The following is a 27890-nucleotide window of genomic DNA, read 5'->3' on the forward strand; positions in this document are numbered from 1 at the left end:
GGAATGATCTCATCAACAGCAGCCAACATGGTTTCAGGGACGGGAAATCCTGTGTCGCAAACCTACTGGAGTTCTATGACATGGTGACAGCAGTAAGACAAGAGAGAGAGGGGTGGGTGGATTGCATATTCTTGGACTGCAAGAAGGCGTTTGACACAGTTCCACACAAGAGATTGGTGCAAAAACTGGAGGACCAAGCAGGGATAACAGGGAAGGCACTACAATGGATCAGGGAATACTTGTTAGGAAGACAGCAGCGAGTCATGGTACGTGGCGAGGTGTCAGAGTGGGCACCTGTGACCAGCGGGGTCCCACAGGGGTCAGTCCTAGGACCAGTGCTGTTTCTGGTATTTGTGAACGACATGACGGAAGGAATAGACTCTGAGGTGTCCCTGTTTGCAGATGACGTGAAGTTGATGAGAAGAATTCACTCGATCGAAGACCAGGCAGAACTACAAAGGGATCTGGACAGGCTGCAGACCTGGTCCAGCAATTGGCTCCTTGAGTTCAATCCCACCAAGTGCAAAGTCAGGAAGATTGGGGAAGGGCAAAGAAGACCGCAGACGGAGTACAGTCTAGGGGGCCAGAGACTACAAACCTCACTCAAGAAAAAAGATCTTGGGGTGAGTATAACACCAGGCACATCTTCTGAAGCGCACTTCAACCAAATAACTGCTGCAGCATATGGGCGCCTAGCAAACCTCAGAACAGCATTCCGACATCTTAATAAGGAATCATTCAGGACCCTGTACACCGTGTACGTTAGGCCCATATTGGAGTATGCGGCACCAGTTTGGAACCCACACCTAGCCAAGCACGTGAAGAAACTAGAGAAAGTGCAAAGGTTTGCAACAAGACTAGTCCCAGAGCTAAGAGGTATGTCCTACGAGGAGAGGTTAAGGGAAATCAACCTGACGACACTGGAGGACAGGAGAGATAGGGGGGACATGATAACGACATACAAAATATTGAGAGGAATTGACAAGGTGGACAAAGACAGGATGTTCCAGAGATTGGACACAGTAACAAGGGGACACAGTTGGAAGTTGAAGACACAGATGAATCACAGGGAAGTTAGGAAGTATTTCTTCAGCCACAGAGTAGTCAGTAAGTGGAATAGTTTGGGAAGCGATGTAGTGGAGGCAGGATCCATACATAGCTTTAAGCAGAGGTATGATAAAGCTCACGGCTCAGGGAGAGTGACCTAGTAGCGATCAGTGAAGAGGCGGGGCCAGGAGCTCGGACTCGACCCCCGCAACCTCAACTAGGTGAGTACAACTAGGTGAGTACATACACACACACACACACACACACACACACACACACACACACACACACACACACACACACACACACATATACACACACATACACACACACACACATACACACACACACACATACATACACACACACACACACACACGCACACACACAAGACTAATCTAGCAACAATAAACCCAGGAGGAATTCAAGGCAAGTCACTACAATGGGTTATGGATTTTGTTGAGAATGAAATTCCGAACAGACATAAAATTAAATAATCCCTTTCAGTGGGGCCCCCCAAGGGTCTGTACTTACCTGAACCCACAGCTTCAGGAAGTGATAGGGTCCTCGAGGCAGGGAGGAAATACCGTATTTACCGGCGTATAAGGCGCGCTTTTTTCACCACAAAAATCTTGGAAACTCAGCCTGCGCCTTATATGCTCAAGTGTCATGTGGGTTCGATAACGTGGATGGGGTAAAAATACTCACGTAAGCTGGTTAGTACGTATAATTATAACGGAAAGTATGGGAAACACCATCAGCCGACCTGTCTCTCTCTGCTCCCTATCTCAGACTGACCCACCAGTGCCTAGCGGGTGAACGGCAGCAGGGGCCAGCAGGCCTCCTGCAGTGTTCCTCCTTTCTTATGTTCTTATGTTCAAAAACATGCTATGGTCAGCAGCAACGTGAATAACAGTCAGTGATTCACACAGATGGTTGGTAGTGAGTCATCTGCTGGTAACTGGTTACTGGTAACTGGTACTGAGACAAGGTCAGGGTCAAAACTAGGCTTTGTGTTACACTTTAGCAGTTGTTTACTAACGTTACGTTACAACTGCTTGGTAACATCGTCTTATATGTCTCATATGCTCGTGCGCCTTATATGCCGGAAAATACGGTAAATCCAATCACCATCAGTAAAGAAATGAGGCCAAGAGCTGTGACTCAACCCTTTGCAACCACAAGCCAGTAGGTTGACTACTAGAAACTAAGCGCTTAAGTACTTGACGTTCCCCTCCATGATACACATCCAGATGTTAGAGAAGATCATGCTGAGTGTCTCACTTCAAGGACCTCACCTGGAGGTTCTCACTTTGAGATCCTCGCTTGGAGGGTCTTACTTTGAGGTCCTCGCTTGGAGGGTCTTACTTTGAGGGCCTCGCTTGGAGGGTCTTACTTTGAGGTCCTCGCTTGGAGGGTCTTACTTTGAGGGCCTCGCTTGGAGGGTCTTACTTTGAGGTCCTCGCTTGGAGGGTCTTACTTTGAGGGACTCGCTTGGAGTGCTGCAAGTTTGCAACCCTCACCACCACAGAAACTTCTTCCACGACCAGCAGAGAAGTTAAGCAACCTCATGTGTGGCTAGTGTTTGGGTGGCCACCGTGGAACAACAAATATTGCTGGCATACGTTTACAGGTTTGGTCTGGGACCGAGTCGCGGGGGCGGTGCTCCCCAGAATCAGCTACAGGTAACCTTCCATTTAGCGTGCACTGCTGTCCCAACTTAACTTTCTCACTCTAGTATCTAAGGTAATGGTGGACGGTACCGCAAGAACATATGGATACACAAAAGGCCTAGGAACTAGGCTCCTCAATTGTTTACAGGAGTACATATAGATTTGTATCTACAGTTGACTTATCTATTGTTAGAAAATTTAGGAAATTTGTTTAATATATCTGGTATCTTATTTTCATCAATAAGACAGCTTAAAAGTCACACTGAAATCCGATCATGTCGGGCCGATTTAATTGCATATATTTATTTTCTATCCTGCTGGTCAGACCTTGTTAACGTTGCCACACCGTCATACACTGGACTGGACCTGACGACAGTATACAGAACTGGCCTTCACTGGGACAACGTGTCTTTCAGGGTAGAGATTCATAAGGAGAAGTTATTCCATGAAATAAAGAACGCTGTTGTTGGTTAAGGCATCAGATTGAGCCAGGAACAACTCAAAGGTTTTGTTTCATTATTATTGTGTCTCTCACAATTTCAACTAGTCTGTAAAATTAATTGTGCATTTATTCTGTGTTTGGTTTCTTCTTCTACGTTTTGGTCTTATTATCTTCTCCCAGTTAAAGCCTTTTATCAATATTTCCTGCCCAAAATGCCCTGCATAACAAAGGGTTATATATCTGTCACTTACCATACCGCACAATATACCATTTTATAGAAATAATGTCGACTAGCGAGACACTTAGGCAACATTTGGATATCGTTATTCTGGAAACTGCCAGATGGCGAAATGTTGCAAAAGTCTCTTATTTATCAACTTGTCGGTTTTCTAAACTATTTGTAGAAATAAAGCTGTTTGTTTTTGTTTATTTGTTCATGAGCAGAGGTGAGAACACCTCGCCTCCACATCCACACTAGAATGTTTTCAACCGAGTCAGGCGCAGTGTACACCTGACGACCTACGATTGTTTATTTTCAACCGAGTCAGGCGCAGTGTACACCTGACGACCTACGATTGTTTATTTTCAACCGAGTCAGGCGCTGTGTACACCTGACGACCAACGATTGTTTATTTTCAACCGAGTCAGGCGCAGTGTACACCTGACGACCTACGATTGTTTATTTTCAACCGAGTCAGGCGCAGTGTACACCTGACGACCAACGATTGTTTATTTTCAACTGAGTCAGGCGCTGTGTACACCTGACGATGTATCATTCCTTCCTTCAATCAGAAGGAAGCTCTAAGCCTGTATGGGCCATATATTGCGCCTGGGTAATGGGTGGTATTCGGGCTGGATCCTAGGAAACGGAGGACAAGTCCAGGGCCTTGAATCAAGAGCCCTTCCCCAGAGTCAGGGTAAAGATCGTACCAAGACCGAGTTGACCAGAATTGATAAAAGGGAAGCGCCAAACCCTCACTCGTAGGGGGAGGATCCTTTTGTATTTATCTGTAACACACTGTCAACCCACAATCTATTCTGTATGTACCTATCAACACACACACACACACACACACACACACACACACACACACACACACACACACACACACACACACACACACACACACACACACACACACACACACACACACACACACAATCTATTACACAAATGCTTCAAAAGTAATGATCAGTAAGTTAATGATCAGAAAGCGCTAAATCCGCAAGGATCAAAAGCAGCCTGGATAACGAGAGATGATCAGGTTTAATAAGAGGAAGAGGAGAGTATCTCTAACTCCCTGGATCAAGAGAGAGAGAGAGAGAGAGAGAGAGAGAGAAAGAGAGAGAATTAACATCAGTAGTATTGATTACCTTGATCTTGTTATTACGGCCTGAGGGTGAATTTCAAGGCCCCTCTTGTCTCCGCTATCAAGGCAGAGTTGGTATTAGGTGACCTTCTGAACCTTGACCTTTGACCTTGTATATTGTAAGCATAGTGCCTGAAGCTCCCTGTGATTACCTCTCATTGATGTTTCTGTGATTACGTTTGATGTGGAGAATTTTTATTAGAACGTGAGTGAACGTGAGTGAACGTGAGTGAACGTGTGAGTTCGTATATATACACCGTCATACAAGCTATAATACACACACATCAATAAGATAGTGTACATACACATACTCACGTCAGTGCTGCTCTTGCTACTACTACTGTTGCTTGTACTTCTAATACTATTACAACTATTCCTACTATTACTATTGCTGCTGCTACTAATTCTACTACTACTACTATTACTACTACTACTGAAGCTGCTGCTTCTACTTCTAATACTACTTCTGCTACTATTTTTACAACTACTATTACTACTACTACTACTACTACTACTATTACTAATAATAATAATAATAATAATAATAATAATAATAATAATAATAATAATAATAAAGTATTACCTCACAAACACATTTAACAAGGTTGTTTGCTGTCTTGGTTGTTGCAGAACTGTTGTGACAAGCTGTGTGACGGAGCCTCTATACTGTGGTGTATGGTGTGTGACTGCTCCTGCTGCCACTGTGACCTCTGCTGTCTGCTCTGCAGGATCTGCGTCGCCCTGTAGCTAGTCTGCTACTGTCTACTTCTGCTGCACACCACCACAAGTCCTACGCTGTCTGCTGTCAACCTACTCAGCAGACAGCCAGGAGAGAGAGAGAGAGAGAGAGAGAGAGAGAGAGAGAGAGAGAGAGAGAGAGAGAGAGAGAGAGAGAGAGAGAGAGAGAGAGAGAGAGAGAGAGAGAGAAATAAAAGCAGATACATAATAATATTTTATCTAACAATAGTTACTGTCTCTGATTTTCCAGAATTGTTCGTCTGTGTTCCCAAAACTTCACCAAATTATCTAAATCCTGATATAAACTTAACATAATATAAACTTAACATAATATAAACTTAACATTCTGTAAATTTTACATAATGTCAACAATGTGTGTGATTGTAAGAGAGATAAATAAATGACAGGAAATCTAATGACAATCAGACAAATAGTCAGTCAGACAATGAAACCTTTAACTATTATTATTTATTATTATTATTATTATTTTTATTATTATTATTTATGAGGGTAGCGCTAAACTCTTAGGGGCCATACAGAGCAAGGGACATGGGATGGCAATCAGATTCACCCCAATTCATTGGCTCAAGAGCCCTTGAGGGTCATGTGGAGCAGATCCGACTTTAGTACAGTGATGTGTGGCTCCTACGGATTTACCGCTCCCCCGTTAAAACAATATTAATAATGATCAGCTGTAGTACAATATCTTGTACTTGACACCAAGCTTGGTACAATATGTTGTACTTGACACCAAGCTTGGTACAATATCTTGTACTTGACACCAAGCTTGGTACAATATCTTGTACTTGACACCAAGCTTGGTACAATATCTTGTACGTGACATCAAGCTTGGTACAATATCTTGTACTTGACACCAAGCTTGGTACAATATCTTGTACTTGACACCAAGCTTGGTACAATATCTTGTACTTGACACCAAGCTTGGTACAATATCTTGTACTTGACACCAAGCTTGGTACAATATCTTGTACTTGACACCAAGCTTGGTACAATATCTTGTACGTGACATCAAGCTTGGTACAATATCTTGTACTTGACACCAAGCTTGGTACAATATCTTGTACTTGACACCAAGCTTGGTACAATATCTTGTACTTGACACCAAGCTTGGTACAATATCTTGTACTTGACACCAAGCTTGGTACAATATCTTGTACTTGACACCAAGCTTGGTACAATATCTTGTACTTGACACCAAGCTTGGTACAGTATCTTGTACTTGACACCAGCTTGTTATACACTGTCAGAGAGTGTGACACAGTATACCTTGTACTTCTCTTGTGGCAGTCAGCCCCCTTAATAACAGTCGATATATCACTGTTACTAAGACAGTCAAACGGATGACTTAACGAGCCTCAAAACAGTGATTATCTAACGTGGAAACTTGATCTAGGCGCCGCAAGTCCTTCTATGTTCGCTCCTCAGAACTCTTCATCGCCTTCATCTTATATTTAATTTACTGGCGTTGTGGTGTTTCATAACTTGTTAAGTTTTTGTTAACGGAGGCCGATATAACCTAAGTAAACCCTGGAGGACACACCATAGTGGAAGGCAGAGGTGTGGCTAACCTCCAGTATCAGAAGGTATTGCCTAAATTTTGATGTTATCAGTAACGGCTTGAGCATCAGTATCCATAAAGGGATTTTTGGTATCGTTCCATCAATTACTACTACCAGATTATATATATATATATATATATATATATATATATATATATATATATATATATATATATATATATATATATATATATATATATATATATTAAAAGTAATGCAGATATAACCGCGTTCTCTCTTTCTTTTTGTCTGTCTGTCTGTCTGTCTCTCTCTCTCTCTCTCTCTCTCTCTCTCTATCTATCTGTCTATCTATCTGTCTACCTATCTATCTCTCTATGTTTATCTCACACTGAGGGTGATAATCAATAAGGAAAGTATGACAGTCTTAATATCTCTAGTATGATAAATAAGAGTTGACTCTAACAAACTATCTTACACTTCTCCAGGAAGAGTTATGACGCTCACGTAAAGCTCTTGATTAAGTAATTGGAGCTGTACTTCATTCCCTTGGGTCATACCTCATTAACCCGCACTCCACGGTCGCTTTACGACCTCTACACGTTTATGTTAGGATAATAATAATAATAATAATAATAATAATAATAATAATAATAATAATATTATTATTATTATTATTATTAAGAACATAAGAACATAAGAAAGAAGGAACACTGCAACAGGCCTACTGACCCATGCGGAGCAGGTTCCTTTCCCCTCCCCCCCGGATTAGCTCAGTGACCCACCCAGTCTGGACACCTCCACTCAAGGAAGGAGGACGGCACCAGACCCAGCAGCATAAGCTAGTCAGGTCCAACTCACACCCACCCATGTATTTATCTAACCTATTTTTAAAACTACACAACGTTTTAGCCTGAATAACTGTACTCGGGAGTTTGTTCCACTCATCCACAACTCTATTACCAAACCAGTGCTTTCCTATATCCTTTCTGAATCTGAATTTTTCCAACTTGAAACCATTGCTGCGAGTCCTGTCTTGGCTGGAAATTTTCAGCTATTTACATCCCCTTTATTTATTCCTGTTTTCCATTTATACACCTCGATCATATCCCCCCTAATTCTACGCCTTTCGAGAGAGTGCAGATTCAGGGCCCTCAGTCTATCCTCATAGGGAAGGTTTCTGATACATGGGATCATCTTTGTCATCCTCTGTACGTTTTCCAGAGCATTTATAGCCATTCTGTAATACGGTGACCAAAACTGAGCAGCATAGTCTAAATGAGGCCTAACCAAGGATATATAGAGTTGAAGAACAACCTGAGGACTTCTATTATTTATACTTCTAGATATGAAGCCAAGAATTCTGTTAGCTTTATTGCAAACACTAATGCACTGTTGTCTTGGTTTTAGATTACTGCTACCCAGAACTCCTAAATCCTTTTCGCAATCAGTAGTATTAAGATCTACATTATTTAGTTTATATGTCGCATGGCTATTTTCCTGTCCAACACTTAGGTATTACATTTGTCTACATTAAACTGCATCTGCCACTTCTCCGACCATTGCATTGTGAACAACAACGGGCCCAACACTGACCCCTGTGGAACACCGCTTGTGACGTGCCCCCATTCTGATTTCTCCCCATTTATGCAAACTCTCTGCTGCCTATTTGTCAGTCATGCCTCTACCCAGGAAAAAATTTATCCTCCTATTCTGTGATCCTTAAGTTTCCTCAATAGCCTCTGATGTGGAACTCTATCGAAAGCCTTACTGAAGTGCATATACACAATACCATATTCATTACCATGATCTACCTCCTCAAACACCTTAGTGAAAAAAGTTAGTAAATTCGTAAGACAGGAACGCCCCTTTGTAAAACCGTGTTGAGATTCATTAATCAATCTGTGCCTGTCAAGATGGCTACGAATTCTTCGGCATTTATTGATTCCATAAATTTTCCCACTATGGAGGTAAAGCTTATTGGTCTATAATTCGAAGCCAAGGACCTGCCACCTGAATTGTATACAGGTATTACATTTGCCATTTTCCACTTATCAGGCAGTATGCCAGTTTGGTAAGAATGGTATATAATACCGACAAGATGAAATTAAGACACATGTGCAACATCTGGGTATCTTTATTGTAGACGTTTCGCCATCCAGTGGCTTTATCAATACAAATTCTAGGACATAACTTGAAGACAGTAGAACTATATACAGAAGATGAGGTAATCAGTCCCTCAACCTAGGAGTAGGTGCGAAGAGCACCATAGTCGTGGAGATTCTGAAGCAGAAGAAAGGAGCCTGGCGCTTATATAGTAACGTCAGGTGTAGCAGACGAGGGCATAGTCACTGGTAGGCGGAATTCCCCAGTGGAAGTAGGTCCTTCCCAAAGAGATGGGTTAGTTGTAGTAGTAGTTGTCGTAGCCGTGAAGGTTATGTACATGTCCTCAGAATCAAGATTCCATGATGTTGCAGTGTCTGACAAGTTGTGTAAGAATGGTATATAATACCGACATCTCTTTGGGAAGGACCTACTTCCACTGGGGAATTCCGCCTACCAGTGACTATGCCCTCGTCTGCTACGCCTGACGTTACTATATAAGCGCCAGGCTCCTTTCTTCTGCTTCAGAATCTCCACGACTATGGTGCTCTTCGCACCTACTCCTAGGTTGAGGGACTGATTACCTCATCTTCTGTATATAGTTCTACTGTCTTCAAGTTATGTCCTAGAATTTGTATTGATAAAGCGAAACGTCTACAATAAAGATACCCAGATGTTGCACATGTGTCTTAATTTCATCAGTATGCCAGTTTGTAGTGATATGTTAAAAAGATTAGCCAAAGGTATGCTAAGTTTCTCTTTACATTCCTTTAACACCTTGCAAACAGCTCATCAGAGCCTGGGGATTCGTTAGGTTTTAGTTTCTCTGTTTGTCTGAGGACCATGTCACTGGTTACTGCAATCGTGCATAGTTTATTATCGTCCTGTTCTACATAATCTGTTATTTCAGGAATATCGCTAGTATTTTCCTGGGTGAAAACTGAGAGGAAGTAGGTATTGAGAATTTCACACATATCCCTATCACTGTCAGTGATCTGACCAGAGTTACTCTTAAGTGGGCCTATCTTGTCCCTAATCTTACTTCTGTATACCTGAAAGAACCCTTTTGGGTTAGTCTTTGAATCCCTTGCGACCTTAGCTTTATAATCCCTTTTTGCTTTTCTTATTCCTTTCTTTATTTCTATCTTTAACTGAATATATTGATTTCGTAACTGCCCATCCCCTCTTTTGATATGCCTATATATGCCTCTCTTTTGACCAATGAGATGTTTTAATCTATTGTTCATCCATTTGAGATAATTTTTGTTAGATCTAATTTCCCTACTCGGAACAAAAGTTGTCTAGGCAGCTAGAACTATGCTCTGAAAAACGTCATATTGGCAACCAAGATCAACTACCTGACCCATAGTCAGGACATCCCAATTTAGCCCATCCAGGTAATTTTTCAGTCCCATGAAGTCGGCCAAGCGAAAATCTGGGACACAGATTTGATTGCAGTTATCTGGGTAAATCCATGATATATTGAAACTAAATGATTTGTGATCACTTTCCCCAAGCTCATCATTAACCTCAAGATTATTAATTAGTGAATCTTTGTTGGCAAGAACCAAACCAAGCAGATTGTTTCCTCTAGTTGGTTCTGTCACAAACTGTTTTAAAAAGCAATCCTGAACCGTATCAAGAACGTCACTAGACTGAAGATTTCCTGTCATATTGTTCCAATCAATTTGTCTGAAGTTAAAATCTCCCATTATCACAACATTTTCATATCTAGATGCCTTATGAATTTCGTCCCATAACAGCTTACTGCACTCCCTATCAAGGTTTGGGGGCCTATAAATCACACCCAAAATTAATTTGTCACGACCCTCGAGAAACTGTAGCCAAACAGATTCTGTGTTCGATGTTTCTAATCTTATATCATGTCTAAGACAACAATTTAAATTTTCTCTGACATACATCGCCACTCCACTACCCTTCCTGTTGACCCTATCAGTGTGGAACAGTTTATAACCCTGTATGTTACATTCAGAAGGCATTTCTCTATCTTTCAGGTTGAACCAGGTCTCTGTTATACCAATAATATCTATATTACCTACACTTGCAAGTAATCTTAGCTCATCTAACTTATTTCTTAAACTCCTACTATTTGTATAATAAGCCTTAAGGGAGCTAGTCACTCGTTGCCCTCTACTATCTCTCTTTGTTGATCAATTGATTTGCCTTTACTAGCAACTTTATTTGAATATTGTCTTTTAAACATATCCCTGAGGTATCCCGATAATAACTACTGTTTTTAACCCTAATACTGCAGCCGGATTGTTTCCCACAAACACCCATACCTCTATAATCTATCAGTTTAAATTCCTAGATGAGTCATCAATTACCCTCTCAATCGAATTGGCTAATGCAACCATTCCTTCCCCAGAGAGATGAACCCCATCCCTTGCATACATATCACGTTTGCCAAAGAATAGGTCCCAGTTATCAATGAATGGGTTTGCAAGTTCCTTGCAGTACCTGTCTAGCCAGCAATTTGTACCAGTTGCCCTAGACATCCATTCATTGCCCACTCCCTTTCTTAGCAAGATGCTACATATGACTGGGATCCCTCCCTTAGACCTAACTACTTCTATGGCTGACCTGCACTTATCCAGCAGCTCCTGTCTCCTGCCCTTCCCAATGCCATTACCCCCAGCACTAAGACAGATAATGGGCTTGTTCCCATTACCTGACATAATATTATCCAACCTGATGACTATGTCACCAACACCAGCTCCTGGAAGGCACACTCTCTGTCTGACCTTTCTGTCTCTGTTACAAAAAGCACGGTCCATATATTTTACCTGAGAATCACCTACTATTAAAATATTCTTACCTTGATTAGCAGGGGAATCAGTGGTACCTTCAACCTCAATGACCACTGAAGTGCACTCGTCCTGGAGAACAAAGAATCGATTTCCCACCTTCACATCTTCTCTGTTAACCCTCCTTATCTTCCTTCTTCCTGAACTGTGAACCACTTGCCACCTAAAGCGGCTGCCACTATCACTGCTAGTGACCATTTCCTCTTTACCAGCTAAACCCTTCTCACACTCACTCCTAAACTCATCTAGGTGAAGCTTCAGTCTCCTATTTTCCTCCTGAAGAAGTAGAACCTCCTTCTTCAACACTTTAACCTGAGATTCTAAAACACTACAACAAGCCATGGTGCTTGGTAACACACCACGCTAACTCCCAGAGCTTAGGACAGGTATGACCGCAGGTGACCACTGACCTCAGCGTACTCAGCGAGCGTATTATTAGTATTAGTATTATAGTGAAAAGCAGTAACGCCGTGGGCACTATACGCGAACCCTATGTCAACATCCGTGGTCCAGGACTGTTCGGTAATGTTACCAACACTATTACACTCTTCAACCTGCTGCCAGAAGATACCAGAATAATTAACGGAACAAGTGCAGACGTTTTTTCAAGACTAAACTGTCTAGATCACTTTGTCTGCGATGCGCCAGATGAACCAGGCTTTTATATAGACACTGGGCCAGCGGGCAGCCCAACAGCAACAGCCTAGTTGAGCAGACAAGCAGCAGGCTAAGACTGGCCTCAGACCGGATGGAGAAAACTCTCGAAACCGGTCTCAGGTATATCACAGGTGACACATTCTGTGCATCTACATATTTAGTCTTGTCTGTAACTCATCTTTCCAGATCAAAAAAAAAAAATCATTCGATAATTTTTAGCCTTAAGAAAACCTGTACAAGTATGAATAAATTTTCAGCTTACGTTTTTATATATTCGCTCGTAGTTGTTGCTACTAAATATTTGTCTTTTCTTGTTATGAATTGTTTTATTAAACATTTGCCTCGAGAGTTGCGCGAAGTAAACAAAAAAAAGCACGTATGCCGTATTCTATTCAAGATTGATGGATTGACCACATCGACTCAAGGTTGAGGGACTGATTACCTCATTCTCCTCCTGTTCTTCAAGTTTCTCCTTCGTATGGACTGATGAAGCCACTGTGTGGCGAAACGTTTCCTCAATAAAGATACCCAAGAGTTGCACATGTGTCTAATTTATCAAAAAAAAAATCAATTTAGAACTGGCAGATCTAAGATGGTGTGTAATTCAGCGGGATATTAATGTACACGACTGATACATGATACCCACAAGAGGAAGAATTAGACACATGTGCAACATCTGGGTGTCTTTATTTGTAGACGTTTCGCCATCCAGTGACTTTATCAATACAATACACACAGAAATAGAGGTGCTGCAGTGTTCTGTTGCTGTGTACGTTATATCAGTGTTACAGGTAAATAAATGCACATAACTGTGCAACAAACATGAACTAGTGATATAAGATGGAAAACATCTGCGAGGGAGTGTTGAATGATAGCTCTAATCCTTTTGTGTTGCAATCAACACATCATCAGGAGCTTGCAATGTTGCGAAAATGAGTAGGAAGTTCAGGTAGATTCGTTAAAGGGAACTACTCCTGGACCTACTCATTTCTGCAACATTGCAAGCTCCTGAAGATGTGTTGCTTGCAAAAAAAAAAGGACCTAGAGCTATCATTCAACTCCACAAGCGGTTGTTTTGCATACCTATGATATTTAAATCCCGTTTCCTGTCACAGTGCATTTTCTGAGACAGAAAAAGCCTAAGACGCGCGTCAGTTCCCCTGTCTCATAATATCGTGTTCATTTTTCCCCTCTAATCTACCTTGTCCATAATTACTATGGTATTTGTCTGCTTTCGTAAGGTGAAGTCCAGGATCCATCCTTGTGTTGCAGAGGTCAGACTTCTGCAACACAAGTTACACCATGAATTAAATAAAGATCCTGGACTTCACCTTACGAAAGCAGACAAAGCAAATGTGATAGTAATTACGAAGAAGGTAGATTTTAGGCGAAAAATAACATATTATTAGAAAACAAGGGAGCTGACGTGTCCCTTAATAAATGACGAAGCAAAAAAAAACAGAGCAGTGTAGCCAGAAGGGAGTTTGTGACCTTGAACTTTGTGCTCGTAATGCAATACAGGAAGCAAGGTGGCAACTGTGCTTTATATTAGACACGTTCAATTAATACCCTATGATTCCCTGCTTAAAAGTAATGATTACTTAGGATTATATTTATGGAGAGACACTAAACCTGTAGGGGTCACGAAGCGCCTAGGGGAAAAGGGAATTTAATCATATCAGCAAGGGGTCGGTAGCTCCAGTGCTTTGGATCAAGAGTCCGTCGGAATCATAAGAGATAAGATAAGATTTCGTTCGGATTTTTAACCCCGGAGGGTTAGCCACCCAGGATAACCCAAGAAAGTCAGTGCGTCATCGAGGACTGTCTAACTTATTTCCATTGGGGTCCTTAATCTTGTCCCCCAGGATGCGACCCACACCAGTCGACTAACACCCAGGTACCTATTTGCTGCTAGGTGAACAAGACAACAGGTGTAAGGAAACGTGTCGAAATGTTTCCACCCGCCGGGAATCGAACCCGGGCCCTCCGTGTGTGAAGCGGGAGCTTTAGCCACCAGGCCACCGGGCATTGACTGGTTTATAAAAACTGTGATGTAATATTCTGTATATCTTGTAAAAGTGACACTAAAACTGGTCTTTTATAAAGATATAAGGTAATAAGACTTAAAAAAGTAGTAAGACTTATAAGGTAATATAACTTAAAAAAGTAGTAAGACTAGGCAGTTAGCGCGGGCCAGACGCAGTCCGGCCGAGGGACGGTGAAGCGTGGTGAGTGTAGCGTTGACTGGCGTTACACGCATAAAGTCACCACTTTCACTCCTCTGTACGCAATTAAACAATGGACCATAATACATTATACAGATGAATAAACAGAAGAATGAACGGGGATTCGAACCGTGGTCGAATCCCCGTTCATTCTTCATCTTATCCTGAATTCATTATACGGATGTTAAAGATTTCATTTGACGCATATTAAATTAAGCGTCTCAAAAGGCTCGCTGAATCAAGGAATTAACGACGCACATGAAGTGAAATCCTTCACTTCCTCATTCTTGCCATCGATCTTATGGCTTAACAACGTCAAAATATTATTAAATTCATGGAGGAGCGCTGTACCACAAGATACAGCGCCTGGGGAATGACAGGTCAATTAATTTGACCCACGAAAGGTGAGGTCAGCTGCAGGCATCAAGGCACTACTCTAGAAAGTTCAAACAATCAGGAAATTCATCACCTAGACGAAGTAAGAACTCAGTGAATATCACTGGCAAAATATACCAACATGTGGATAAGACACAAAATGCTGTTCATGGCATTGACAAGACAATATAACGTATATTATGTCAGGTTCAGGTAAGAAATCAATGGAAGTAAATATTACAAGATAACGACACGATGGTAAAAAGAGAGAGACAAATGCGGTATAATGCGAGCCTTTGTACAGCATTCGTGTCTCTCTTAACGCTAAGAAATCCATATCAGTGCGGCTGCTCCAGTGTTATACACAAAGCCGTCAGAAACCTTCCTGCAGCTCAATCAATCAAGAGAGCTTGATGTCTCACTGGCGTTGCTTCATTGCCGTCCTACGTATCAATTTCGTTTAATAAATTAAGAAAATATTCGTCAGACGGTGTGAACAACACTGTGTAAGTTGCCTTGTTCTTGTCCTCGTTTAGTGAGGTAAATATAGCACCAAATGAGGTGAAATAAATGACTACATTCATGTTGACATGACTAGTGCGTTACTTTAATTAAAAGTATTTGTCATGGACGTCAAAGTGGGACATTATAATTAATAGCTTTTAAGAATAACACTTGGAAAGGAATTACGAAATTTCTGAACTGTCAATGAGATGGAAAAGACAGAGAGAAGGTGGATGGAGAGAAAAAAAAAAAGAGTCAGAATATATAAATATACAATATCAATGTTCAGCTTAAATAGAAGGAAGGACAAGATACTCGAACCGAGGTTGTAGAACATAATACAATTTAAACGTTCTAATAAAAGGTATTCTACCAGTGTCTCTTAGCTAATATAGAACGTATATAGGAATTTAGGAGGATGAGAACCTTGATAATTAAAACCTCCTGCTAGCACTGGGTATACGCTCAGAGAAATGTGTATTTCTCTGTATATACACAAGTGTTTATTTCTCAGAGTATATACACTGAGAAATGTGCATTTCTCAGTGCACATATACTGAGAAATGCATATATCTTAGCGTAAATAAACTGAAAGAAGTGCATTTCTCAGTGTATATTACAGATTTTAATTGAACTGGTATTTTAAATATTACTATTGACGTCAGAGTCCAAGTGAAGTGCAGCCTTAATGATTCTTATGAAGTCAACAATGTTTAACCCCCAAGACACAAGGCAGCTGCGGCAGCCCCGTGACTGAGACTCCCCGGTACTTCACACTTCCAAGACGCCTGAAGCACTCTCTTGATTATTTGATGAACTTAAAGCTTCTCAGCTCCGCGAGGGTCACTATAACGTCGCGTGACATATTCGCCACCAACCAAGCGTAACTTAATGACTAAAAATGGGGGTTCAAGGAAGGTTTTAGTGTATACCCACAGAGAGCTGTACACCAGTGTATACCCACAAAGAGCTGTACACCATTGTATACCCACAGAGAGCTGTACACCAGTGTATACCCACAGAGAGCTGTACACCAGTGTATACCCACAGAGAGCTGTACACCAGTGTATACCCACAAAGAGCTGTACACCAGTGTATACCCACAGAGAGCTGTACACCAGTGTATACCCACAAAGAGCTGTACACCATTGTATACCCACAGAGAGCTGTACACCAGTATATACCCACAAAGAGCTATACACCAGTATATACCCACAGAGAGCTGTACACCAGTGTATACCCACAGAGAGCTGTACACCAGTATATACCCACAGAGAGCTGTACACCAGTGTATACCCACAAAGAGCTGTACACCAGTGTATACCCACAGAGAGCTGTTGAGTGACGTTGATGACAGTGGGAGCAATGTTGAGTGATGTTGATGACTGTGAGAACAATGTTGAGTGATGTTGATGACTGTGGGAACAATGTTGAGTGATGTTGATGACTGTGAGAACAATGTTGAGTGATGTTGATGACTGTGGGAACAATGTTGAGTGATGTTGATGACTGTGGGAACAATGTTGAGTGATGTTGATGACTGTGGGAACAATGTTAAGTGATGTTGATGACTGTGGGAACAATGTTGAGTGATGTTGATGACTGTGGGAACAATGTTGAGTGACGTTGATGACTGTGGGAACAATGTTGAGTGATGTTGATGACTGTGGGAACAATGTTGAGTGATGTTGATGGCTGTGGGAACAATGTTGAGTGATGTTGATGACTGTGGGAACAATGTTGAGTGATGTTGATGACTGTGGGAACAATGTTGAGTGATGTTGATGACTGTGAGAACAATGTTGAGTGATGTTGATGGCTGTGGGAACAATGTTGAGTGATGTTGATGACTGTGGGAACAATGTTGAGTGATGTTGATGACTGTGGGAACAGTTTGAGTGATGTTGATGACTGTGGGAACAGCTTGAGTGATGTTGATGACTGTGGGAACAGCTTGAGTGATATTGATCACTGTGGGAACAGTTTGAGTGATGTTGATGACTGTGGGAACAGTTTGAGTGATGTTGATGACTGTGGGAACAGTTTGAGTGATGTTGATGACTGTGGGAACAGCTTGAGTGATGTTGATGACTGTGGGAACAGTTTGAGTGATGTTGATGACTGTGGGAACAGTTTGAGTGATGTTGATGACTGTGGGAACAATGTTGAGTGATGTTGATGACTGTGGGAACAGTTTGAGTGATGTTGATGTCTGTGGGAACAGCTTGAGTGATGTTAATGTCTGTGGGAACAGCTTGAGTGATGTTGATGACTGTGGGAACAGCTTGAGTGATGTTGATGACTGTGGGAACAGCTTGAGTTGCATCAACATAATATTTTAGTTTCGAAATTATTTTGAGTTTTGATAATTTTTACTTTACAAGTTGGTATGGAAACTGGGTCTCCTTTTTTTTTGTCCTAAAATGGCCAGACTATGTGACTTGTTATTTCTTTTAAGAAAACATTGGCTGGGATTTAAGCTCATGGTTCCTCTTGGGGTAGGGAGGGGCGGCTGCTCCATCTATTATGGTGGGCAATATCTATCTTACTCGCGGGCAACACCGGCCACATTTGTCGCAAAACTTATCATACTGCCATACTTGTGGTCAATACCTGTCATACTACCATATTTGTGGACAATACCTGTCATACTGCCATATTTGTGGACAATACCTGTCACACTATCATACTTGTGGGCAATATCTGCCATGCTACCATACTTGTAGACAAGACTTGTCATATTACCATACTTGTGTGCAATACTTGCCATACGACGTAGCTAATAATGGTTCTTGCTGTATAACTAGGAGAGAGAGAGAGTAAGATAGCATCACACTGATGACGAATCGAGTCGTATTTAACAAAATGAAAGTAAGAAGGTCGGGTGTGGCTTTACCGACGCAGACTGTGGTGGGACTCGACCACAGCACGGCCATAACGACCACCTTGAACACTGACAGCACCTGTACACGTACACAGGTCATCATGAGTAAATCTGAATAGTCAGAATTAAGTATATTATGTAATGTACATCTTTAGAAGTAGATGTACACGTTATGTTGTCTACTCCTTCAAAGGTAGATTCAATGTTTATCTTAAAAATAACACTCAATATTTTGCTAAGACTGCTGAATAAGTGACACAGTGATTATTAGGCTGAGTTTTCTAGTGCTCACGGTGGCTTCCAGTTTACTGCTGGTATTTCACTACTGTTTTTTTTATTACCTCCATCTTATATTTCAGTTACCGGTGTTGTTCTATGTTGCAACTGTTTTTTTTTATTATTTATAGACGTCAGTCTGACTTTACCTTGGTAGGTAAATCGAGAAATTTGCCGTAACCCGTATATGGCAAAACGACATAGAATTTGGGAGGATGGTTTGCAGTGCATCCAACTGAGGTCCTCTTCAGCAGGTAACAAGAATGGAGACAATGAATGTTTAAATAAGGGTCAAGTGACATGTTAGGTGGGTCGTCTTGTGGTTAATTAAGGCCCCAGGCTTGGAATATCTTAAGAAACCATCCACCAGCAATGTGCTCGATGAAGACTTATTAAATTTGGTGCTGGACTACCTTTCCGTAATGTAAGTTGAATAATAATAATAATAATAATAATAATAATAATAATAATAAGAAGAAGAAGAAGAAGAAGAAGAAGAAGAAAGAATCAATAAATAACAATAAATAATGTAAATAATAATATTTATCACAATAATACCTCTCAGACTCGTATATTTTGGCCTCACTCAGAGCCCTTCTTCAGCAGATCCTCTGGTATGATAGTGTTAGGTGTGGCTTGACATAGGTTCGAACACTTCAATCGTGTTATTAGTACGACTTAACTATGCTTCATTTTCCATTTTCCCTTCCAAGTGGTTGGTCGCATTTCATGGGTTACTGTTCGTGATGGTTTGACCTAAATTTTCTTACACTGATATAATAATAATAATAATAATAATAATAATAATAATAATCTTTATTTCTACAAGTACATATACAAGGTATACAGTCCTAGCTGACATCACTGACATACTATATAGAAAGCCGCTTTTTATGCAGAGAATTTCCCGCAAATTAGATCAGTTTTGTCCCAGGATGCGACCCACACCAGTTCACTAACACCCAGGTACCCATTTTACTGATGGGTGAACATGGACAACAGGTGTAAGGAAACACGTCCAATATTTCTACCCTTTGCCGGAAATCGAACCCGGACTCTCGCCGTGTGAAGCGAGAGCTTTAGCCACGGGCCATGAGTTAAGTAAAGGGCGTCCTGCGCATAGGAGAGTTGACAAAGAAACGTGCAGCTGGAAATACCATTATTGAGACATTTTGCCCTCAGGAAAACTCAGAGCGAAACATTGTGTAAATAAAACTCTGCTTAGAGCGCGAAAAGCTGTCACAACAACGGGTTTTCCTGCTGCCAGTTTCTGTCTTGACTAATGTGCTGTAATCATATATAAAAAGATTATAATCTTAACTATAATTTTTAAAGAGGTGGAGGGGTAAGCCAGTGGAAGGCCTCGGTCAGATGACCAAAATCTCCGGCGGCGGGTCATTATATAACTAAGACCAGCGTCAGGAAACACTTGTCCTGTTTCCTGACAAACCTTACCTAACCTAACCTAACCTAACCTAACCTAACTTAACCTAACATAACCTAACCTAACCTAACCTAACCTAACATAACCTAACCTAACCTAACATAACCTAACCTAACATAACCTAACCTAACATAACCTAACCTAACCTAACATAACCTAACCTAACATAACCTAACCTAACCTAACCTAACCTAACCTAACATAACCTAACCTAACCTAACCTAACCTAACATAACCTAACCTAACCTAACCTAACCTAACCTAACCTAACCTAACCTAACCTAACATAACCTAACCTAACCTAACATAACCTAACCTAACATAACCTAACATAACCTAACCTAACCTAACCTAACCTAACATAACCTAACCTAACATAACCTAACCTAACCTAACCTAACCTAACCTAACATAACCTAACCTAACCTAAACCTAAATCTAACTTAACCTAACCGTGACTAACCTAAGCTAACCTAACCTTGACTAATGAGTGTGGTGATTCCCTCAGCATCATCATCTCAGCTCACAGCCTCACACAGATGAACTATCTCAGCACATCTTTACATATACTCCATTACTGAAATAAAGACAGAAGCAGCCTCTTACACAGGCAAAACTTTTCGGAAAGACAAAGCCGACATGAGACGACTAGTGAAAAGGGGAAATAAACCCGTTAGTGATCTTTCCAACCAGCCGTAGGCCTAAAGGAGGCTCAAAGTTTCAGAGAATTGAATTATTTTTTGGTACTCTAAAAACTTATGACTGCCAAAGGTGTTACAATGTTGCAAATATATTATTATTTATCATTTGTGCAGTGTATACAGCTGGTATTTACACACACACACACACACACACACACACACACACACACACATATAAACAAGCAAGAGGACTTGTAACTATAAACCAGTAAACCTTCTTTTAAACCTTACGCCGAATAGCAATTTTTTTTTAAAACGCGACTGAGAGACTGAATCGAAAAACTAGATAGCGTGTATTATGGAATTTATAGAGGTTTTTTTAAAAAAAAAAAGAGTTTTTTTAAATCCTTATGTAGCGTAGTTTTATAAGAGGGTTTATTGACACGCTCTATTTGAGTAGGACAGCGCTGTGGTCTGGTTTTATTTGTGGTTTAAGGTTCAAGGTTCACACATATGATGTTATTAATAACATGTGCACACATGTTTACTACTATGCATTTACATATTTAAATTTGAGGCTGTGACCAGTGAGTTAGAGTGAGAGTGAGAGAAAGAGAGAGAGAAAGAGAGAGAGAGAGAGAGATACTACAGGTGCTGGTACAGCTGTGTCCTGTACACACGACTGAGGTGACCCAACAGGTGCACATGACGCACATATAATCACAAGTAGACTAAAAGCACAGCTGTCAGAACCTGTGGAGCTGTAACAACAGACACAGCTATAACAGCAAGTACAGTTGTAACAGCAAGTACATTAGTAACAGCAAGTACAGCTGTCACAAGTGCAGCTGTAATAAAAGCATCTTCGGCACCTTAACAATGATGTCAGTATCAACTTTGTAACTTAGTTATCAAACATAATATCAATTTATCAATAGACTTAGATCTCAATTTTTTTAATATAAGCTATGATATATAATATAATAACCCAGAAACTAAAGATTTCCTACTGAAATAATGTTCCAAACATCAATATTTTTGTCTTGCAAATACTCTCGAGCAGTGGTTCTCAAGGTGGGGGCCGCGGACCCCCTAGGGCCGTTGCTTTATGCCAAAGGGTCAGCGAACCTTGGCATTATACATTATGGCTCCAGCCAGCGGTGTATTTCCTCTATTACTCACTTTGTATATATTCTTATGTAGGACGCTGAAGGTAGCAACACATGGAAAAGGTTGAGGGATGTATATCTCGGTTTATATACTTCCAGATGATGAATTAGACACATGTACAACATCGGGGTATCTTTATTTGCACACGTTTCGCCATCCAGTGGCTTTAACAAATAAAGATACCCAGATGTTGCATATGTATCTAATTCATCTTGTTGGTATTAATTACCATTTATGTACATATGTTCCCAGAGTTTACGCTTATCCTCCTGTTTGGGATTAAAGTATACTTGACTAGTAAGGAACAGGCTACAAGCAGCTTTAATAACCCACTGTGTAGTCGATAGGCTTTAAACCCAATTAACCAACCAACCAATCAATTGTGTATCCCTGCCAGACATACAGGTGGTTCACGAAATACCCCTGACTGCCTTCAGGAGGAGGCTGGATACATATACCTGAAGAACCCGACCTCCTGGGCTGTGGTTCGTATGTTGGTCTACGTGTGACCAGCAGTAACAGTCTGGTTGATCAGGCCCTGATCCACTGGGAGGCCTGGTCAAAGAACTGGACACATGGGCGTTGACCCCCGGAACGCCTCCCCAGGTAGACTGAAAATTGGTTCCTCAGGGTGAGAACCTCTGCTCTCGGTGATGTTAAAACTGACTTAACAAACGAACTAACATTAACGATTTCCTTAAAAGATACCAGTGTGCCTTACTTAAGATACATTTACTTCTTTTATATAAAAATGGTAACGTTTTAGCTATTAGTTAACAATTATACTGTATCTTTGACTCCGTTACCTAATGTAACGTATTATATATATATAACAATATATATATATATATATATATATATATATATATATATATATATATATATATATATATATATTAGTTTGTATAGCCGAATAAAAATTCAACATCGATTTGGATGTCTCATTACCCGAAATTTTGTGCATTAATATTTTCCTAACGTTTTGACTATGGTAAAGAGTTCTTGATCCAAGGAATTGGAGATGGCCTTCCTTTCCCAGGATCACTAGGCACTGTGTCACCTCTCACGGACTGAAGAAGTCACTCGTGGACTAAAGATTCCCTTTAATAAATATTCTGAACTGTACAAAAGTGTCTTCCCACACGACCCCCAAGGGTTTAGCGCCTCCTCAATAACAACAACAACAACAGCAGAAGCAGCATATACAATATCATCAGTACTGACAGCAGTAGCAGCAACAATAACAGCAGTAGCAGCAACAATAACAGCAGTAGCAGCAACAATAACAGCAGTAGCAGCAACAATAACAGCACTAGTTAGCACAATATTATCAGCAGTAACATCAGCAGCAGAAGCACTACGTAACAGAAATATCAGCAGCAACAGCAGCAGCACCAGTTAATACAACATTAACAGCAAAAACAGATAACTACGTAACACAATATTATCAGCAGTAACAGCAGCAGCAGCAGTAACAGCAGCAGCAGCAGTAACAGCAGCAGCAGCAGTAACAGCAGCAGCAGCAGTAACAGCAGCAGCAGCAGTAACAGCAGCAGCAGCAGTAACAGCAGCAGCAGCAGTAACAGCAGCAGCAGCAGTAACAGCAGCAGCAGCAGTAACAGCAGCAGCAGCAGTAACAGCAGCAGCAGCAGCAGTAACAACAACAGCAGTAACAACAACAGCAGTAACAAGAGCAGTAACAGTTAACAAATCGGTCAGAGCAGAGCAACAACAACAAATAACAAAATTAGTAGCAACGACAATAACAGCAACTAGAATTAAAACAACTACAAAACAGCAGAACAATAACACGAAAGCAAGTTAGAACAATAACAACAACTACATCAGTATTAAAAAACACAACGACAGATACACTGTTGCAACAACAACAACAAAAAACAAACACGACAAAGACACCGTTGTAACAACAATTACGACGAAGACATCGTTGTAACAGTAACCACGACAAAGAAACTGTTGCAACAATAACAACTACGACAAAGAAACTTGTAACAACAACGACAAAGACACCACTGTAACGATAACCACGATAAAGATATCGGTGTAACACTAACCACGACAAAGATATCGTTGTAACAATAACCACGACAAAGAAGCTGTTGTAACAATAACTACGACAAAGAAACTAGCAATAACAACCACGACAAAGACACCATTGTAACAATAACCACGACAAAGATATCGTTGTAACAATAACCACGACAAAGATATCGTTATAACAATAACCACGACAAAGATATCGGTGTAACAATAACCATGACAAAGAAGCTGTTGTAACAATAACAACTACGACAAAGAAACTAGCAATAACAACCACGAAAAAGACACCGTTGTAACAATAACGACCATGACAAAGGAACGGTTATAACAATAACAAGCATAACAAAAGCACAGTTGTAACAATAGCAACCACGACAAAGACACAGGTGTAACAATAGCAATCACGACAAAGACACAGGTGTAACAATAGCAACCACGACAAAGACACAGGTGTAACAATAGCAACCACGACAAAGACACAGGTGTAACAATAGCAACCACGACAAAGACACAGGTGTAACAATAACAACCATGACAAAGGCACAGTTGTAACAATAACAACCACGACAAAGGCACAGTTGTAACAATAACAACCACGACAAAGGCACAGTTGAAACAATAACAACCACAACAAAAGCACAGTTGTTACAATAACAACCACGACAAAAGCACAGTTGAAACAATAACAACCACGACAAAGGCACAGTTGTAACAATAACAACCACGACAAAGGCACAGTTGTAACAATAACAACCACAACAAAAGCACAGTTGTTACAATAACAACCACGACAAAAGCACAGTTGTTACAATAACAACCACGACAAAGGCACAGTTGTTACAAAAACAACCACGACAAAAGCACAGTTGAAACAATAACAACCACGACAAAGACACAGTTGTAGCAATAACAACCATGACAAAGGCACAGTTGAAACAATAACAACCACGACAAAGACACAGTTGTTACAATAACAACCACGACAAAAGCACAGTTGTAACAATAACAACCACGACAAAAGCACAGTTGTAACAATAACAACCATGACAAAGGCACAGTTGTTACAATAACAACCACGACAAAAGCACAGTTGTAACAATAACAACCACGACAAAGCACAGTTGTAACAATAACAACCACGACAAAGGCACAGTTGTAACAATAACAACCACAACAAAAGCACAGTTGTTACAATAACAACCACGACAAAGGCACAGTTGTAACAATAACAACCACGACAAAGACACAGTTGTAGCAATAACAACCGTGACAAAGGCACAGTTGTAACAATAACAACCACGACAAAGGCACAGTTGTAACAATAACAACCACGACAAAGGCACAGTTGTAGCAATAACAACCACGACAAAGGCACAGTTGTAGCAATAACAACCACGACAAAGACGCAGGTGTAACAATAACAACCACGACAAAGGCACAGTTGTAACAATAACAACCACGACAAAGGCACAGTTGTAACAATAACAACCATGACAAAGGCACAGTTGTAACAATAACAACCACGACAAAGGCACAGTTGTAACAATAACAACCACGACAAAGGCACAGTTGTAACAATAACAACCACGACAAAGGCACTGTTGTAGCAATAACAACCACGACAAAGACACAGTTGTAACAATAACAACCATGACAAAGACACAGTTGTAACAATAACAACCACGACAAAGGCACAGTTGTAACAATAACAACCATGACAAAGACACAGTTGTAACAATAACAACCATGACAAAGGCACAGTTGTAACAATAACAACCACGACAAAGGCACTGTTGTAGCAATAACAACCACGACAAAGACACAGTTGTAACAATAACAACCATGACAAAGACACAGTTGTAACAATAACAACCATGACAAAGGCACAGTTGTAGCAATAACAACCATGACAAAGACACAGTTGTAACAATAACAACCATGACAAAGGCACAGTTGTAGCAATAACAACCATGACAAAGACACAGTTGTAACAATAACAACCACGACAAAGACACAGTTGTAACAATAACAACCACGACAAAGGCACAGTTGTAACAATAACAACCACGACAAAGGCACAGTTGTAGCAATAACAAACACGACAAAGCACATTTGTTACAATAACAACCACGACAAAGGCACAGTTGTAACAATAACAACCACGACAAAGACACAGTTGTAACAATAACAACCACGACAAAGGCACAGTTGTAGCAATAACAACCATGACAAAGGCACAGTTGTAACAATAACAACCACGACAAAGGCACAGTTGTAGCAATAACAACTCATGTACGAATTAATTGCTTTTGTCACTACCACTACTACTACTACTACTACTACCACTAGTGAACATCGGAATGGTACCTCACTAGTATTCACCTCACTCTGAGCCTTTATATACCCTCTGTGTCCATGTATTGTTTGTAATGGCTTGATAAAGCTCCTGGAGAGCGAAACGTTGCCACAATAAATGTCACATTAGTTGCACTTGTGTCCTTTTACTTTACAGCAATAACAACAACGACAAAGCACATTTGTTACAATAACAACCACGACAAAGGCACAGTTGTAACAATAACAACGACAAAGACACAGTTGTAACAATAACAACAACGACAAAGCCACAGATGTAACAATAACAACCACGACAAAGGCACAGTTGTAACAATAACAACGACAAAGACACAGTTGTAACAATAACAACAACGACAAAGCACATTTGTTACAATAACAACCACGACAAAGGCACAGTTGTAACAATAACAACGACAAAGACACAGTTGTAACAATAACAACAACGACAAAGCCACAGATGTAACAATAACAACCACGACAAAGGCACAGTTGTAACAATAACAACCACGACAAAGCCACAGATGTAACAATAACAACCACGACAAAGGCACAGTTGTAACAATAACAACCACGACAAAGGCACAGTTGTAACAATAACAACAAAGAATAAAAAAACTCAACATAGCGACTGTTGTTAACAATAAATCAAAAGCCATTAACTGCAACAACATAATCACTAAATATAAGATCAGACAAACAAAAGCAGAGATGGGAACACACATTTACATTTACCTTGCCTCTGTTGTACCTTTTATGAGTTTCGAGAGTTACACTACTCCTGGTGCTAGGCCTGGCCAACCAGGCTGTTGCTGCTGGTGGTTCGCTGACCCACATATCAGACACAGAAATCTGATCAATTATGAAACACATCTGCATCGATAACCAGAGTATAGGTCACGGGTATATACACCGTGAGGTATCCCTCAGGGTATAAACACCTAAAGGTATTCCTCAGGGTATATGCACCGAGAGGTATTCCTCAGAGCATACACACCGAGAGGTATCCCTCAGTGTATATACACCGAGAGCTATCCCTCAGGGTATATACATAGAGGCACTCCTCTGGGTATATAAGCCGAGGTATCCCTCAAGGTATATACACCGAGAGGTATCCTTCTGTGTATATACACCGAGAAATCCCTCAGGGTATATAAACCGAGATATGAGGAATCACCAAGAATACCTGTGGGAACACAAGAGTACCTTTCTGAACACAAGAGTACCTGTGGGAACACAAGAGTATCTTTCTGAACACAAGAGTACCTTTCTGAACACAAGAGTACCTGTGGGAACACAAGAGTACCTGTGGGAACACAAGAGTACCTGTGGGAACACAAGATTACCTGTGGGAACACAAGATTACCTGTGGGAACACAAGATTACCTGTGGGAACACAAGAGTACCTGTGGGAACACAAGATTACCTGTGGGAACACAAGATTACCTGTGGGAACAAAAGAGTACCTGTGGGAACACAAGATTACCTGTGGGAACACAATATTACCTGTGGGAACACAAGAGTACCTGTGGGAACACAAGAGTACCTGTGGGAACACA

The 27890-nt window shown here is 40.7% G+C and overlaps 1 protein-coding gene across 2 annotated transcripts in view; it reads left to right on the top strand.

Moving 5' to 3' along the window:
• Positions 1–27890, top strand: part of LOC128698956 (uncharacterized) — a 302463-nt gene that overhangs the window by 242480 nt on the left and 32093 nt on the right. Inside the window, exon 2 of one of the 2 annotated variants that reach the window (XM_053791410.2) lies at positions 5163–6963. The exons of the other annotated variant lie outside the window; for it this stretch is intronic. Within the exon in view, the coding sequence (XP_053647385.1) occupies positions 5163–5279 (117 nt within the window). The 3' untranslated portion in view covers positions 5280–6963. Of the gene's footprint in view, positions 1–5162; positions 6964–27890 lie in introns of those variants that run through there. 2 annotated transcript variants of the gene reach the window in all.

Source organism: Cherax quadricarinatus, chromosome 55 (assembly GCF_038502225.1).
Source record: "Cherax quadricarinatus isolate ZL_2023a chromosome 55, ASM3850222v1, whole genome shotgun sequence".
NCBI lineage: Eukaryota > Metazoa > Arthropoda > Malacostraca > Decapoda > Parastacidae > Cherax > Cherax quadricarinatus.